The sequence below is a fragment of the Gossypium hirsutum genome, chromosome D11 (genome assembly GCF_007990345.1).
Source record: "Gossypium hirsutum isolate 1008001.06 chromosome D11, Gossypium_hirsutum_v2.1, whole genome shotgun sequence".
Taxonomy (NCBI): domain Eukaryota; kingdom Viridiplantae; phylum Streptophyta; class Magnoliopsida; order Malvales; family Malvaceae; genus Gossypium; species Gossypium hirsutum.
This window is the reverse complement of record NC_053447.1, coordinates 8425744-8442176: the sequence shown is the minus strand read 5'-3', so window position 1 is coordinate 8442176 and position 16433 is coordinate 8425744. Positions and strand designations below refer to the sequence as shown.

Sequence of the window (16433 nt, the reverse complement as noted above, 5' to 3'; positions counted from 1 at the left end):
ACTTCACCAAATTTTGACATTCTATTTTAACGTTGACCCCTTTATTGATGATATCTAGTTTCTCTATGTGTACATTTATTTCTGCCTTTTTTATATAAGCTATGTTGATCCTTTTATTGGTATCTACTTTCTATATGTTGTTGGTAGTGGCCAAATGGGGGGAGATGATATATCAAAACGGCAGCAATCATGCCATGGAATTTGCTAAGCACCATCCCTTTACCAAGTATTTACATTAAGTTACTAATTCTTGGATACAGTCCGGATGAAAGAGGACGTCTGCTGTACGTGCTACTGTTGAGGGAGATGATATATCAAAACGGCAGCTAACGGCCGAACAAGCCTGGCAGAGATGTGCGAGTGGGGAAATGGGGAAGGATGAAAAAGCCAGTTCTGAAGCAGGTAAAGATTTGAACCATAAGTCTTCCTCAACATATGAAATTAAGCACAAAGGACAATCAAGAGCCTGAATGGAACCTCGCTTATATTTTTCCGAATATTTTTCCGAAAGGAATCCACTCATTGTAATTGCCCAAACTTATTTATGTTGTAATATAACGATATTTTTCCTGGTCTGAGGTCTGTTCCCTTCCCCTTAATTATATCAAGTCCTACCCTATGCAACATGTTGCTCCCTATATATTGCTTTTTTAGTTTCTACTCTGCTATTGTTTCAACAGGACCAAGAACCAAGGGGCAATTGCTTTTTTAGTTTTTACTCCCCAACTAGAAAATTCAGTCAGGACCAAGGGGTCGTCCCTCAAACCAGAGTAGCTCGAACTATTTGCTGTTCTGGAAAAGGAGCCCTATTGCATAGAACAAAACTGATTTATCGCCTGTACGAGAGAATTCAATCCCTGGCTGCGGTTTAAGTTTAGGGATTTAGGCTATACTATACTTGTGTTTAATCAGGGTTCTTGATCACAGGAGAATTTCTGTTGTCTTAGCTTAATTCATCTGCAGAATTTGATATTACAGCTGGATAATTACGTTAGAAGGTTCTATATGCAAAAAACCAATGATATTGTGAGGTTAGGTTCAATCATTTTCACTCTGGTAAAAACTTAAAGCTCAGAATAACACCAGAAACGACAAAAGGAACAACGGGGCAATTGCAACCAAATGCCAATTTCAAATATGATAATGACCATTTTAATTACAGTGAGCCAGAGAAATCCCTCCTGAATTAAGAACATCAAACCTATCCTCAATTCTAGGAGAAACAATCCATTGAGGATAGGGCAAAACTCATCCAATGCCATTATCGATACTGAAAACCCATGTCTGGCTCAAGACCATACATACCTTGGCCTTGACTATGGCCAGGTGCACCAAAAGGGCCCATCTGCTTCGACTTTGACCTGAGTTCCATCTCAATAAGCCTCTGCAATGCCTCCGGATGATGGCTCCCACTGCCGACATCATTACCTGAAATATCAAACAAATACTAATGTGGATAATATTCGCAAATAGAACGCGAAATGTAATCATCATGGTAACAGTAGTTCAAATACAAGACAACCCACAACAGACTGCAGGAAATTTTCTTTTCATTTTTTCCAGCAGAATTGGGGGATCCCAGATGAAGTAATCATTTTGCAATTATGTGCAAAAAGTTTTGGCATGGTCATTATCATCCTTCTTAAATCACCTTAAGCATAAAAACAGTCCATAACATTAATTGTAGGCATTTCCAAGAATGAAATGGGCGGGTAGGTTTTCCAAATTTGAAATTGGCAAAGATGAGAAAGAGACAAGACATGTATTATATACTTTACCTGGAGGCATTCCAAGACCAGCAAAGTTGGGTTGGGGCTGCCGGTGACCATGCCCCAATGGAAAACCATGCATTGGATTCAATTCAGGTAGCAAACCAGCCATCTGATTAGTTGAATGAGGTGCCAGCAGTGGAACACCGGGAATTCCACATTGCATGATTGGAGGAGGAAAGTTTCTGGGTATATGCATTTGTTGTAACATAGGATGATGAATCGGAGGATCAAATCCAGTTAGTCCACTGCTAGGATGATGGAGAGGATGAAGCATATTTGCAGGTAAATGATGATTTGGTGGTGCATCATGATGGATCATGCCTTCTGGAGCCATGAACTTCACCTGAGAACCGATGTTAGAATGATGAGAATCTAATGGATGAAACATAGAACCTCCATGATTCAATTGAGGACGAAGCAGTGGAGAAGATGGTTGGACATTTTGTGATGGAATATCTGGATCCCTCATGTCATAGGGACCAGGAAGAAAAATGGGACCTTCTTTCCCTCCTACCACAGGTCTTTCATCCTGGAAGATGGCCTTTAAACCTGCTAGCTTCTCAGCAACATCAATCGGTGTCTCTTGGGAGGGCAGTAACTCTGATTTTGCACTACCAGCCATGAAATTCTGGAGTTTCACAGGATAACTGACACCAAGCAAACTATCCTCTTCAGGAAGTCCAATTTCAGCAGATCCATCAAAACCACCAAGTTTAGATCCTAATCCAGCTCGTATATGTGATGAATCCGCTACGGATGGAGCATCATTATAGCCTAACAAATGCTCTTCAATGCCATCAGATTTCATTCGCTCTCTCTGGGTAAAAGGTAAAATATTTTTTTCAAAATTAGTCCTGTTTGACACAATGTGACCTGCAGAAGGAAGAAGACTGTCATCTGTAACATGTGGGGGAAGCCAGTTAGATTTGGATACATCGACTCTTGCAGAATCCATTGAGCCCCTTTGAACAGAAGCTGGTGCTCCAACTGATTGTAGTTCTTTCATGAAAGCACTTCCAAAAAGTGTTTCAAGAGTTAGACTCTTCCCTGAACTGGAAGCATTTTCTGCATCTGTGTCTATTGAATCACAAGGTTCCATATCAACCCTTGCTGTTTCAACAGTGTGTACCCTTTCTGAAGACCCGACGTCGAGATTGGAAGGTAATACTATGTTTTTCACACTTGTTTTATTTTGTAACAATGAAAGAAGGTGCTGGGATGCATGATTGTCAATAACTTCTTGCTTTTCACATTTGGCATGAGTAATTTTCCGTCCTTCAATAGCAGGAGGCAACCTCGGATCATTTTCAGTGCCTTCGGACAGAATTGACTTTTCAAGATCCTCGCATGTGAGGACAGTTGGAACTGCTGCTGATTTATTGACATCCTTAATATTCCATGATTGCTCAGAGTTTTCAATTCTAGGAGACATCAAATTTGATATAGCATGCCTGTCCACAAGTTCAGAGTTTTCAAATGGAAAGTTTGCCTCTACATGCTTATTAGCTATCCTATCATGGGAACCACCTTTTTCACCACCCTGAATAAAAGAGAGCAAGTCTTTTGGCCTGCCAAGGGAGAAATCATCTGTAGGCTTCTTCTCTGCGATGACAAGATGAAAAGAATATTAGATCATACTTTTTACTTGAGAACGAAGCAGATTCACTTAAAGCCAGATTACTTGATGAACAAGAGCCAACAAACCTTCATCAAGAAACAAATGAGCAAACTTAGAAGAATGCGAAGTGTCAGAGGCCCATGTCTCATCTGTGTTGCTGTCATTAGGCTGAAGAAAAAGAGATATTAAAGGCTGTTAATCATTTCTTCAAGGAAAACAGGGAGTAAAAGGATAAATATAAAATACTTAAATAAACTATACGTAGATAAGATGTAAGGTTTATTGATCAACCAGGTTTTAATTTCTTTAAGCAGGGGAATTAAAAATGAACATCTAAGTCATACGGAGCATATGTATTTGACATATGTTTTTGAATTTGAAAGCAATGTCTTGAAACCAAAATAATACCGCAGTGATATTAGTGGAGCCACCTCCATTTGATGTTACAGCAGTTCCAAAAAGCTTGTCTAGAATTGAAATTGAACCATCCTGGTTGGTTTCAGTCACAATTTTATCAGCAACCAGCTTCTTGGAATCAAGTTCAGTAACTTCACCGTTCCCAGGGGCTATAAAGGCTTCTGAAAGACTAGAACTCTTGTATATTTGGGAATCCTTGCTTATTGTGTCATTAAATTTATCTAAAGCTGATGGGGTATTTGGAGCCTTCACACTCCTAATATTGTCTAAAAGGTGAATGTTTTTACTTTCAAGCCTCTGCTCACTCAAAGTTTCCTCTTCACACTGTTTAGAATGTTTGCCCAAAAGATCATCAGAAATCCCATTTAAAAGAAGGCTGCCTTTGGACTCTGAAGGGTTGCCATCAATTTCAGAACTCCCAACCTATAGAAGCATACCAGAAGATCAATACCTAATAAAGTGTAACGGCAAATAGTGTATGTGAAATATGAGAAGCAACATCTGTCAATATAATTGAAACATGCTTTGTCTGAATGGCATCAGCTCTAAGTTACAACATAACAAAAGTACAACCACTGAATGAAAACTACATGCAAGCAACAACCACCAGGTAACAATACCCCATATTTCAGCTCTCCAAACAGAAAAATAACAGATTGGCTAAAACAAGGAACAGGAAAAAACACACGTCACAGTGCAATGTAACCTCTGTCAAATCTGTACTTCCATTAAATAACTTAAAATATATATATCATCTTCAATAACAGATGGCCATTTTCACACACTAATTTTAAATGATAAACTTGCTCCTCCCTATTCCAAAAAAGATAATGGGAAATTCAAAATTACCTTTATAAATTGGGAAGCAACACAATTTTAATGGAAACGTTGCTAGAGAACAAAAAACTTAGAAGTAACAGGTACATGAAGAGTAAACAGTTGGTTGCAATTTAAGATCACAATGGCAAAAAGGATGAGAACTTACAAACTTATGATGGCAAAATTAGATACCAGAAGGTACAAGAGAAAACATGATGAGTGTTTTAAATCCTGAAAACTATTTTAGTACCTACCTGTGAAGAATGGGAGTGCATTGAACTTTTGGTTCCAACATTCCTTTCCAAAACTGTGCTCGTAAAACCAGGTGGTACAAGTGGCCTAGATGCAGGAGTTTGTGAGTGAAGAGAAGTTTTGTCAGAAAAAATATTTGATGCTGGAATAGGTTCATCCGATTCCTTGTTTCTATTTGCAACTCCTTTATCACCTTTGGAGTCCTTTAGCAATTCAGAAAAATCGAAGTCATCTTTACGCCGTTCAGGATTAATCTTCTTCTCCTGGAAAGCTTTATGTTGTTCCTTCCTCCATGACTCAAAGGAAGCTAAGAGGGAAAGTGATCATGCTTCAGTTTTTATTATTCGAAAAGAAAGCCAGAGTAGAAAAGAAGATAGAACAAATACAAGATAAACTACAATCAGCAGAGTTATCTACAAAAGAGAACCTACCTCTTCTCTTTCTTTCCTCTTCTGCTCTATCTTCACTAGTGAACTCAGTGGAACCAAATGTTTCATCATTATATGAGTCGTTAGTTTCCCTCCTTGAATGAGGTACAGCCTGAAAAGAATAACACCTATTAAAGCAGCATTTCAATTGCTACTGGATCATCTTACAATTCCAGACAGATATAATTTAAGCAGAATAATTAATACTTTTATGCTAAAATGGATAAAACAGCTATCATGATGCTAGTCCCAATATTGTCTGCAAATGACAACTAAAAGCAAATGAGTACCTTATAAGGGCGAGGGGGATGGTATGGCTCATTACTTCTATTAAGATGGTATTGGTCATTAGCTCGAACCTTTGGACCAGAAGCTCCTGCCATATATCCAGACGGTCTAGGAAAAGAACCACTCCCCAAAAGCCCATCATGATCAGGACCTTGCCAAGACCGCCGGGATTGATTACCATGGCGTCTTCCATGATCTATGTAGCATTAGAATCATTCAATTTCCAACATAATACAATTTTTAGATGCTGTATGCAGCACATAAATGAAGTGGACAAAAGCCCCAACTACAAGAATGGCTTTAGCAAGCATCATGGAGGTTGAGGCAATGAAGTGAATTACCACACGTGTTAACAAAAAGCACAATACATACTAGTCCGTATAAACAGTAAACATAAATCATACCATGAATAGAACAATAGAACTATAAACATTACCAGAGTCCCAATCAGATTGGGTATCACTGTCTCTATCATTCTTTCCACTAGAACGGCTGTCCCATCGTCCATGAATGCCCCGGGAATAGTCTCCTCTTGTAGGTGGTGAAGAACTATATTCATTACGTCTATAACCTGACAAGGTGCCAGGAATTCTTTGCCGATCTTGTGATGTATCCTCAAAGTCACTGCTCCAACCACATACCAATGAATACCAAAAAGATCTAAGTTTGCCTTCTTCACAATTTTATTAAGTACACACTCCAAGAACATAAAAAGAATCTCACCTCAAAATTGAATGATCAAAACCCAGGGGTAAATTTTTGCAAACATCCAGTTCACTCAATGACAATAAAAAGTCTCTGGTGTATGAAATTCTTGGTTTCCTGAGTCATTAAAAACAAATTGGCATCAGCGTCACTCAACAAAAAACATATGCAAAACATTGAAAAATTAATTATTCATCCGTACGAAGTGATTACTTTTGAGGTTCCTTACTGGTATCCGCAGGCTGATCTAAGGAATGCTGTCCTTCATTTTCTAAGCTCATTTCTACAGAAATTCAAAGATGAGAATATACTAAATACTCTTTAACAGTTTTAACTCTATTTAGCTCCCCGCAAAATTCACTACTCAAGAACTCAAATTTTTGAATCTGCTAAGCCAATTCCCATATATCTTATTCCAATAAGATTTCCCAAATTCTCCCAGATTAAGGCGTCGCCATCATCAATTAACTCCAAATCCAAAGATCCCTAAATGAAGATACAGCTGATATGAGGCTACTCCATTCTTTTATCAAGATAAAATCTACAATAAAACCCAAATGACTAACAAAATATTACACTATTGCGGCCACCAGAACTTCTATCCGGGAATCCCCTAAACCAAACACGATCAATTTTTCCCGATCTGAACCAAAAGGATATTTACAAGAAAAATCAGCATCTCCTAAACATATATATCATTCCGAGTATTGAATCAAATAAAAGCACTAATTAAATCGAAATGAGAATTTCTAAGGTTTTGTGCTAAACTGCGGAAATTCAGAGAGAAAACTAGGGTTTTGTTCTTGACATAGAGAAATCAAATTGAAAACGAGCTACCTCGATCGAAGGAATTGTGTGAGAGAGATCGAAAGTTAAGGTTTCGATCTGTAAGCTTTTTTTTTTTCAAAGAAATTGAATCGATGGGATAGAGAGAGAAAGCAAGTAGCGTGTTTTTGGGGTTGGAGAGAGAAAGTTTTGACCTTTGAGAGAGACAGCGACTGGCAATGCCTCTCTCTCTCTGCCTGCGCCAATTTACTCTTTCAGAACGACGTTCTCCACCTTTCCCTACGCTAAACAAACAAAGAAACAATAATTAACGTGGAAGTTGCGTCTCGTTTTCTACACGCTCCAATTTCATTGGCTCCTTTACTCCTCTTGCGCGCGCGTGGGTGCATAAACCTAAAACTTGAAATTTACAAGCGTAAAAAAATTAACAAATGCCTCCTCTAATTTTCAGATTAAAATATGCAATAAATCCCAAAAATTTAGAATTTAAATTTTTATTTTTTAAATTTTAAAATTTTAAAATTCAGATTTAATGATTAATATTGTAAATTTTTTTAATTTATTAAAATGATATTTTAAAATTTAAAAAAAATTAATTTTATAACCATATAATATAATTGAAAAAATAATCTTGTAATAAATTTGAATCTAACAAAATAATTTTAACTTTGTTAACAGTTATACTTGAATTTTGAATCTTGAAAAGTAAAAGAACTAAATTTTTAAAAGTAAAAAGTATAGAAACTAAAGTATAAATTTACAGGGAGTGTTGACATATTTTTAACCTTTACAATATTATCATTTTTTAGAGGCTTAAATGATACTATACGTTATTATCACTACTTCTGGCAAGGTTAAACAATTACTCTCGTTGTTTTATGAGATCCTGACTCCTGAGCATGATCATCAATGGTCTACTAAAACAGGGATTAGAGGCTATTTGATCCAACTTTGGGATTAACCATTTTGCACATCATTTTTCAAACGTTTTAATGGGGTTGGGGTTCCCTTCCCTACAGTAAAAGGAAAAGGGTATCAGGTACCTTCTCTAACATCACCGCTGTTGGTCGAGCCGAGTTCCAAATAAAAACATCTAGAAAGGTTATGCATGAAGGAGAAAGAGGGATTCAACTGAAAATTCCTTTGCAGAAAAAGTTGGCTGAGATTAGAGAATACTCTGATACCCTGCTTGTTGATCATACCACGAAGATCCTGCAATTACATGTGAGTACATTCATTTCTGCTTTTTTTCTATGTTTTGGTAGTAGCCAAATGTGTTTTGAAGAATATAAGCAATGATGTCGAGCTGAGGTTATCCTTGGTGAAATACTAGCTACTTGGTCCTTTTATTTGTAATGAATTTATACTTCCTCTTATGTGAATTTAATTGTTAGTGTTGTGGAACGAATCTGTATATGCGATTTAATCAGACTTTCAGAACAGGTAAGCCTCGATACGACTCGGTTAACTCTAACGTTCTTTCGTAAGATCTTTCTCATTTCAAATGTACCCCATAGCGGATGCTGAGAAAACTATGCACCCAAAGCTTATCACCTCAGATACTGGGCAACAAATCAGTGAACTGAACTGCAAGGCCGAGAAAGAAAAGGACAAAAAGCGGGCTGAAGTGAAGAAGCACCAAAATTTTAAGGTGGGTCAGGTGCTGTTTGTATTTGATGATAAGATATCCATAGTGCAGAGAAGAATCCAGAATGCATGCACAAATAGACATATGAGAAAACCTGATTCCATGGCCGTGTTTCATCTCTTTCATCAAAGATCTGATTACAGGAGAATTTTGGATGTCTTAGCTTAATTCATATGCAAGAGATCAGCTGGATAATTACATTAGAAGGTTCTATATGCGAATAATAAAGATTTAAATTGTAAGGTTGGATCAATCTTTTTCAGTTCGTTAAGAATTTTTCGCTTAAAATAATATCCAAAAAGTTAAATTACTTTTTTAAACCTGAACTTGATACTTTTTCTCATATTGATATCTGAACTTTTAAATTTGTTTTTGTCCAAGTTAAACCTTAAACTTAATAATTATTCTCATTTTGAAGCTTAAACTGACAATTATTCCCAAGTTGAGACTTAAACTTTAAAGTTTTCAAAAACAAATTTAGATAATAAAAAATTGAAATCCCAATGTTAGAACATTTGCCAAGTTCAAGGTCTAACTTGAACTAAAAAAAAATTCAGACTCCAATGTAAAAACAATTATCAAATTCAGGACCTAACTTGGAACCAAAAAGATATTCAGGCCCCAATATGAAAATAGTTGCCGAGTTCAAACCTAAAATGTGATTTAACCCTTAAAGGAAAGAAAAACACACTACACAAAGCACAAAAGGGCAAATTGCAACCAACAGCCAATAGCAAGTATGATAATGATCATTTTAGTTACAGTGAGCCACAATAATCCCTCGTGAATTAAGAACATCAAACCTATCCTCAATTCTCGGAGAGAAACAATCTAGTAGGGATAGGGCAAAACTACAACCAAATGTCATTATCTATACTGAAAACCCATGTCTAGCTCGTGGCCATACATCCCTTGGCCTTGACCATGGCTGGGTGCACCGAAAGGGCTCAGCTGCTTCGACTTTGACCTGAGCTCCATCTCAATAAGCCTCTGCAATGCCTCTGGATGATGGCTCCCACTGCCAACGTCATGACCTGAAACATAAAACAAATAATAATGTACATGGTATTCGCAAATAGAACATGAAATGTAATCATTATGGTAACAGCAGTTCACATACAAGACAACCGACAACAGATTGCCGGAAATTTTCTTTTCATTTTTCCAGCAGAATTGGGGGGTCCTGGATGAAGTAAACAGTTTGCAGTTACATGCAATAAGGTTTTGGCATGGTAATTATCATTCTTCTTAAATCACTTTAAGCCTTAAAACAATCTGTAACACTAAGTCTAACTGTAGGCATTTCCAAGAATGAAATGGGCGGGCAGGTTTTCCAAAGTTGAAATTGGCAAGGATGAGAAAGAAACAAGACATGTATTAAATACTTTACCTGGAGGCATTCCAAGACCAGCAAAGTTGGGTTGAGGCTGCCGTTGACCATGCCCCAATTGAAAACCATGCATTGGATTCATTTCCTGTAACCCAGTCATCTGATTATTTGAATGAGGTGCTGGCGGTGCAACACCAGGAATCCGTCGTTGCAAGTGGGGTGAAGGAAAGTTTCCAGGCATATGCATTTGTTGTAACATAGGATGATGAATTGGAGAATCAAATCCAGTTAGTCCACTGCTAGGATGATGGAGAGGACGAAGCATATTTGCAGATAATTGATGATTTGGTGGGGCATCATGATAGACCAAGCCTTCTGGACCCATGAACTTCACCTGAGAACCGATACTAGAATGATGAGAATCTAACGAATGAAACAAAGGACCTCCATGATTCAATTGAGGATTAAGCTGAGGAGAAGATGCTTGGACGTTTTGGTTATGTAATGGAATATCTGGCTCCCTCAAGTCATAGGGACCGGGAAGAAAAACTGGAACTTCTTTCCCTCCTACAACAGGTCTTTCATCCTGGAAAACGGCCTTCAAAGCTGCTAGCTTCTCAGCAACATCAATTGGTGTCTCTTGGGAGGGCGATAGCTCTGCTTTTACACCACCAGCCATGAAATTCTGGAGTTTCAAAGGATTACTGACACCAAGCAAACTATCCTCTTCAGGAAGCCCAATTTTAGCAGATCCATCAAAACCACCAAGTTTAGATCCTAATCCAGCTCGGATATGTGATGAATCTGCTGCGGATGGAGCATCATTATAGCCTAACAAATGCTCTTCAATGCCATCGGATTTCATTTGCTCTCTCTGGGTAAATGGTGAAATATTTTTTTCAAAATTAGTCCTGTTTGACCCAACGTGACCTGAGGAAGGAAGAAGACTATCATCTGTAACATGATGGGGAAGCCTGTTAGATTTGAATACATCAACTCGTGCAGACTCTATTGAGCCCCTCTGAACAGATGCTGGTGCTCCAACTGATTGTAGTTCCTTCATGAAAGCACTTCCAAAAAGTGCTTCAAGAGTTAGACTCTTCCCTGAACTGGAAGCATTTTCTGCATTTGTGTCTATTGAATCACAACTAGCCGCATCAGCACTTGTTGTTTCAATAGTGTGTACCCTTTCTGAAGACCCGATGTCAAGATTGGCCAATGATACTATATTTTTCATACTTGTTTTATTTTGTAACAATGAAAGAAGGTGCTGGGATGCATGATTGTCGACAATAACTTCTTGCTTCTCACATTTGGCATCAGGAATTTTACATCCTTCAATAGCAGGAGGCAACCTTGGATCATTTTCAGTGCTTTCTGATAGAATTGACTTTTCAAGATCCTCACATGTGAGGACAGTTGGAACTGCAGCTGATTTATTAACATCCTTAATATTCCATGATTGCTCAGAGTTTTCAATTCTAGGAGACAGCAAATTTGATCTAACATGCTTGTCCGCAAGTTCAGAGTTTAGAAATGGAAAGTTCAACTCCCCATGCTTAGTAGCTAGTCTATCATGGGAACCACCTTTCTCGCCACCCTGAATAAATGAGAGCAAGTCTTTTGGCCTGCCAAGGGAGAGATCATCTATAGTTTTCTTCTCTGCGATGACAAGATGAAAAGAAGATTATTAGATCATACTTCTTACTTAAAAACTAAGCAGATTCACTTAAAACCAGATTACTTGTAACAAGCACCAACAAACCTTCATCAAGAAACAAATGAGCAAACTTAGAAGAATGGAAAGCGTCAGGGGCCCATGTCTCATCTGCATTGCTGTCATTAGGCTGAAGAACAAGAGATATTAAAGGTTGTTAATCACTTCAAGGAAAACAGGGAGTAAAATGATTAAAATAAAATACCTAAATAAACTACACGTAGATAAGATGTATAGTTCAATGATCAACCAGGTTTTAATTACATTAAGCAGGGCAATTAAAAAGGAGCATTTAACTAAGTCAATTAGTGCAGATGTATTCAATATATGATTTTGAATTTGAAAGCAATGTCTCATAACCATAATAATACCTCAGTGTAATTAGTGGAGCCACCTTCATTTGCTGTTAAAGCATTTCCAAAAAGCTTGTCTAGAATTGAAATTGAACCATCCTGGTTGGTTTCAGTCACAATTTTATCAGCAACCAGCTTTTTGGAATCAAGTTCAGTAACTTCATTGTTCCCTGGGGCCATAAAGGCTTCCGAAAGACTGGAGCTATTGTATATTTGAGAATCCTTGCTTATTGTGTCATTAAGTTTATCTAAAGCTGATGAGAATGTTGGAGCCTTCACACTCTTATTATTGTCCAAAGGGTGAATGTTTTTAATTCCAAGCCTCCGCTCACTCAAAGTTTCCTCTTCGTTCGGTTTAGAAGGCTTGCCCGCAAGATCATCAGAAATCCCATTAGAAAGAAGGCTGCCTTTGGACTCTGAAAGGTTGCTGTCAATTTCAGAATTACCAACCTATAGAAGCATAACAGAAGATAAATTACTAATTGGGTGTAACAGCAAACAATTTATGAGAAAAATATGAGACACAACATCATTCTATATAATTGGAACACGCTTTTTCCTAATGGGATCATCTCCTAAGTTACAATATAAGAAGAATAGCATATTGGCCAAAACAAGGAACAGAGCAATAACATGCTAGAGCAGAGCGCCACGTAACCTTTGTCAAAACTATACTTCCATTAAGTCACTTGCAAAAATATATCATCTTCGTTGAGTCTCAATTCTGCATGTGTACTATTGGTGTCATATACAGACATCTACTATAAAACAACAGGGATTTTTTTTCAGTCAAATCCAAATTAAGGAGGAAAAAGGAAGTCCTCGGTTAAAAACTTCCCACTGCATTTCAGTTATATAGGGATAACCAATTTCACACACTGGTTTTAAGTGATAAACTTGCTCCTCTCCCCATTCCGACCAAAATAATGGAAAATTCAAAATTGCCTCATTTTGACTAATTCATACTTCATTCCTGTTGTATTATATATTAAGAAGCAGCATAATTTTAACAGCAAAGTTGGTAGAGAACAAAATTTGAAAGCAACCAATACATGAACAGTTTGTTGCGATTAAAGATCATGTGATAGCAAAAAGGAATAATACTCGAACTGGTTACTGACACTTACAATTAAAATTAGATACCAAAAGGTACAACAGAGATCATAATGGGTGTTCTAAATTCTGAAGACCTATGTGATACTTACCTGTGAAGAATGGGAGTGCATTGAAGTTTTGGTTCCAACATTCCTCTCCAAAACTGTGCTCGCAAAACCAGGAGGTACAAGTGGTCTAGATGCAGGAGTTTGTGAGGGAAGAGAAGTTCTGTCAGAAACAATATTTGATGCTGGAATAGGTTCATCTGATTCCTTGTTTCTATTTGCAAGTCCTTTGTCAACTTTAGAGTCCTCTATCAATTCAGAAATATCGAAGTTATCTTTACGCCTTTCAGGATTAATCTTCTTCTCCTGGAATGCTTTCTGTTGTTCCTTCCTCCATGACTCAAAGGAAGCTAAGAGGGAAAGTCATCATGCTTCAGTTTTTATTATTGGAAAACTATGACATAGTAGAGAAAGAAGATAAAACATGTACAAAATAAACTACAATCAGCAGAGAGTTATCCACAAAAGAGAACCAACCTCTTCTCTTTCTTTCCTCTTCCGCTCTATCGTCACTAGTGCACTCAGTGGAACCGAACGTTTCATCATTGTATGAGTCATTAGTTTCCCTCCTTGAATGAGGTACAGCCTGGAAAAAAATAACATCTATTAAAAGAGTACTAGAATTGCTACTGGATAATCTTACAATTCCAGGCAGATACAATTTAAGTAGAATACTTATATTTTTAAGCTAAATTAAACAGACAGGTATCGTGATACTGGTCCCAAAATTATCTGCAAATGACAACTAAAAGCAAACAAGTACCTTATAAGGACGGGGTGGATGGTATGGCTCATTGCTTCTATTTAGATGGCACTGTTCATTAGCTCGAAGCTTTGAAGCAGAAGCTCCTGCTGTATATCCAGATGGTCGAGGAAAAGAACCACTCCCCAAAAGACCATCATGCTCAGGACCTTGCCAAGACCGCCGAGATTGATTACCATGGCGTCTTCCATGATCTATGTATCATTAGAATCATTTAATTTAACACTAATTAGTCCATAAAAATTTTAAACATAGATCATACTATTTGATAGAACCAAAGAACTATAAACATTACCAGAGTCCCAATCAGATTGGGAATCACTGTCTCTATCACTCTTTCCACTAGAACGACTGTCCCACCGTCCATGAATGCCCCGCGAATAGTCCCCTCTAGTAGGTGGTGATGAACTATATTCATTGCGCCTATAACCTGACAAGGTGCCAGGAATTCTCTGACGATCTTGTGATGCATCCTCAAGTTCACTGCTCCAACCACATACCAATGATTAACAAAAAGATCTAAGTTTGCCTTCTTCATAATTTTACTAAGTAAATACTCCATGACCATAAAAAATAATCTCACCCGAAAATTGATTGATCAAAACCCTCGGGTAACTTTTTGCAAATATCCAGTTCACTCAATGACAGCAAAAATTCTCTGGTGTATGAAATTCTCGATTTCCTGAATCATTTAAAAACAATCGGTTATTAGCATTGCTCAGCCAAAAACATATACAAACCATTAAAAAAATTAATTATTCAGCCGAAAGAAATGCTTACTTTTGAGATTCCTTACTGATATCAGGCTGATCTAAGGAATGCTGTTCTTCATTTTCTAAGCTCATTTCTACACAAATTTAAATTTGAGAATATTCGAAATACTCTTCAACAGTTTTAACTCTAGTTGGCTCCCCGCCAAATTCACTACTCAAGAACTCAAAATTTTGAATCTGCTAAGCCAATTCACTTGTATCTTATCACAATCCAAGTTCCCAAATGCTCCCTAATCAAGGTGTCGCCATCATCGATTAACCCCAAATCTAAAGCTAATTCACAAATCCTTAAATGATGATAGAGCCGATATTAGGCTACTCCATTCTTTAATCAAGATAAAATCTACAATAAAACCCAAAAGACTAACCAAATATTACGGCCACCAGAACTTCTCTCCGGGAATCTCATAAACCAAACACGAACATTTTTTTTTTCGATCTGGACCAAAAGGATATTTACACAAAAATCAGCATATGTAAATATATATCGTTCCGAATATTGAACCAAATAAAAGATCCTAATTAAAATCGAAATGAGAATTTCTAGGGTTTTGTGCTAAGCTGGGGAAGTTCAGGGAGAAAACTAGGGTTTTGTTCTGGACATGGAGAAATCAAATTGAAAACGAGCTACCTCGATCGAAGGAAGTGTGTGAGAGAGAGAGAAGGTTTCGATCTGGAACTATTCTTTTAGCTTCCTTTCTTTCTGTTTTTCTTATTTTCAATGGATCGATGGGATAGAAAAAGAACTAGAGAACGCAATTTGCGTGTTTTTTGGTTTTTTTACCATATTATCAAAATAATAATAATAATTATTACGAAACTAATTTATTTGGCGAAACAGTAATAACACAATATCTCGCCTCCGAAACAATTTCTGGGGAAAGCTGGGATAAAAATGTTGAACGGGATAATTTGAAAAACAGAGTACAATATAAATATTAAATAATATGTTTAGAATTTTAATAAAAATATTAAATATTTTAAAAAATAACAATGAGTTGCTATTAAGTAAGCATGGTAATAATGATGAGAATGAGGAGGACATTGATATCATCATATTTGTCAAGAAATTCAATAGCCTCGTCAAGTTTTAAAGGGTTAAGTTAAAAAAATTGCATGTCGCATTGGCAAAAAACCAAATCATATCAAATATGAAGTATACAAGTCAAGAAGAAAATTACTATAATTGCTTGGAATGGAGCCTTTCACAACATTTGCTTCCTAGCTTTTGAAGACTTTAAGGTATCATCTACCTTTAGTGAAAAATATGCATTTGATGTGTTAGTTTTAAAATTTTGAGATGATGAATTCTAAAGGTAGTAAAATGAGATCATTTTTTTCTTTTTTTTAAACAAAAAAGTTAATTTGAATTTTTTTAGGGTAGGAAATTACAATAATAAAAATATAATTTTATTATTTTAATAGTCTATATCTTTATAATTTTTAAAGTATTAAATTAAATTTTTGTTATTTTTAAGGGATCAAAGTGTAATTTTACTTTTATTAATTTAAAATTTAAAAAAATTTAAATAGCCTAAATAAAAAAAATCATTTTAAGGTGGCTGGACCTAACTACACCCCCGCACATTGTTATTATCATGGTC

General features: G+C 36.7%; 3 protein-coding genes across 9 annotated transcripts; 1 reads left to right on the top strand and 2 right to left on the bottom strand.

The window, feature by feature from the left end:
* Positions 1 to 1112: 1112 nt before the first annotated feature.
* Positions 1113 to 7363, bottom strand: LOC107911507 (uncharacterized). Of its 2 annotated transcripts, XM_041105905.1 has the most exons (11): positions 7137 to 7351; positions 6513 to 6582; positions 6318 to 6416; positions 6031 to 6218; positions 5597 to 5790; positions 5310 to 5418; positions 4881 to 5185; positions 3799 to 4230; positions 3477 to 3558; positions 1779 to 3374; positions 1113 to 1428 (listed from the first exon to the last, which is right to left on the bottom strand). In XM_041105905.1, the coding sequence occupies exons 2-11, from the start codon at positions 6578 to 6580 to the stop codon at positions 1262 to 1264; spliced, it is 3240 nt and encodes a 1079-aa protein (XP_040961839.1). In that variant the 5' UTR covers positions 6581 to 6582; positions 7137 to 7351; the 3' UTR covers positions 1113 to 1261. The 2 variants fall into 2 exon arrangements, with proteins under 2 accessions (XP_040961839.1, XP_040961840.1); XM_041105906.1 differs by lacking the exon at positions 6513 to 6582 and having other exon boundaries at positions 7137 to 7363.
* A 567-nt stretch (positions 7364 to 7930) lies between these two features.
* Positions 7931 to 9443, top strand: LOC107923862 (transcription initiation factor TFIID subunit 4b). 5 transcript variants are annotated; one of them, XM_041105904.1, is made up of 3 exons: positions 7931 to 8309; positions 8516 to 8528; positions 8603 to 9443. In XM_041105904.1, exons 1-3 carry the CDS (start codon positions 8190 to 8192, stop codon positions 8899 to 8901), a joined length of 432 nt encoding a protein of 143 aa, XP_040961838.1. In that variant the 5' UTR covers positions 7931 to 8189; the 3' UTR covers positions 8902 to 9443. The 5 variants fall into 5 exon arrangements, 2 of the variants coding, with proteins under 2 accessions (XP_040961838.1, XP_040961837.1); XM_041105903.1 differs by having other exon boundaries at positions 8480 to 8528; XR_005921040.1 differs by lacking the exon at positions 8516 to 8528.
* Positions 9444 to 9447: 4 nt separating this feature from the next.
* On the bottom strand, positions 9448 to 15733 carry LOC121223708 (uncharacterized). 2 transcript variants are annotated; one of them, XM_041105902.1, is made up of 11 exons: positions 15461 to 15687; positions 14837 to 15268; positions 14640 to 14738; positions 14352 to 14539; positions 14057 to 14250; positions 13771 to 13879; positions 13339 to 13643; positions 12152 to 12583; positions 11829 to 11910; positions 10124 to 11725; positions 9448 to 9767 (listed from the first exon to the last, which is right to left on the bottom strand). In XM_041105902.1, exons 2-11 carry the CDS (start codon positions 14899 to 14901, stop codon positions 9601 to 9603), a joined length of 3243 nt encoding a protein of 1080 aa, XP_040961836.1. In that variant the 5' UTR covers positions 14902 to 15268; positions 15461 to 15687; the 3' UTR covers positions 9448 to 9600. The 2 variants fall into 2 exon arrangements, with proteins under 2 accessions (XP_040961836.1, XP_040961835.1); XM_041105901.1 differs by having other exon boundaries at positions 14837 to 15733.
* Positions 15734 to 16433: the final 700 nt, after the last annotated feature.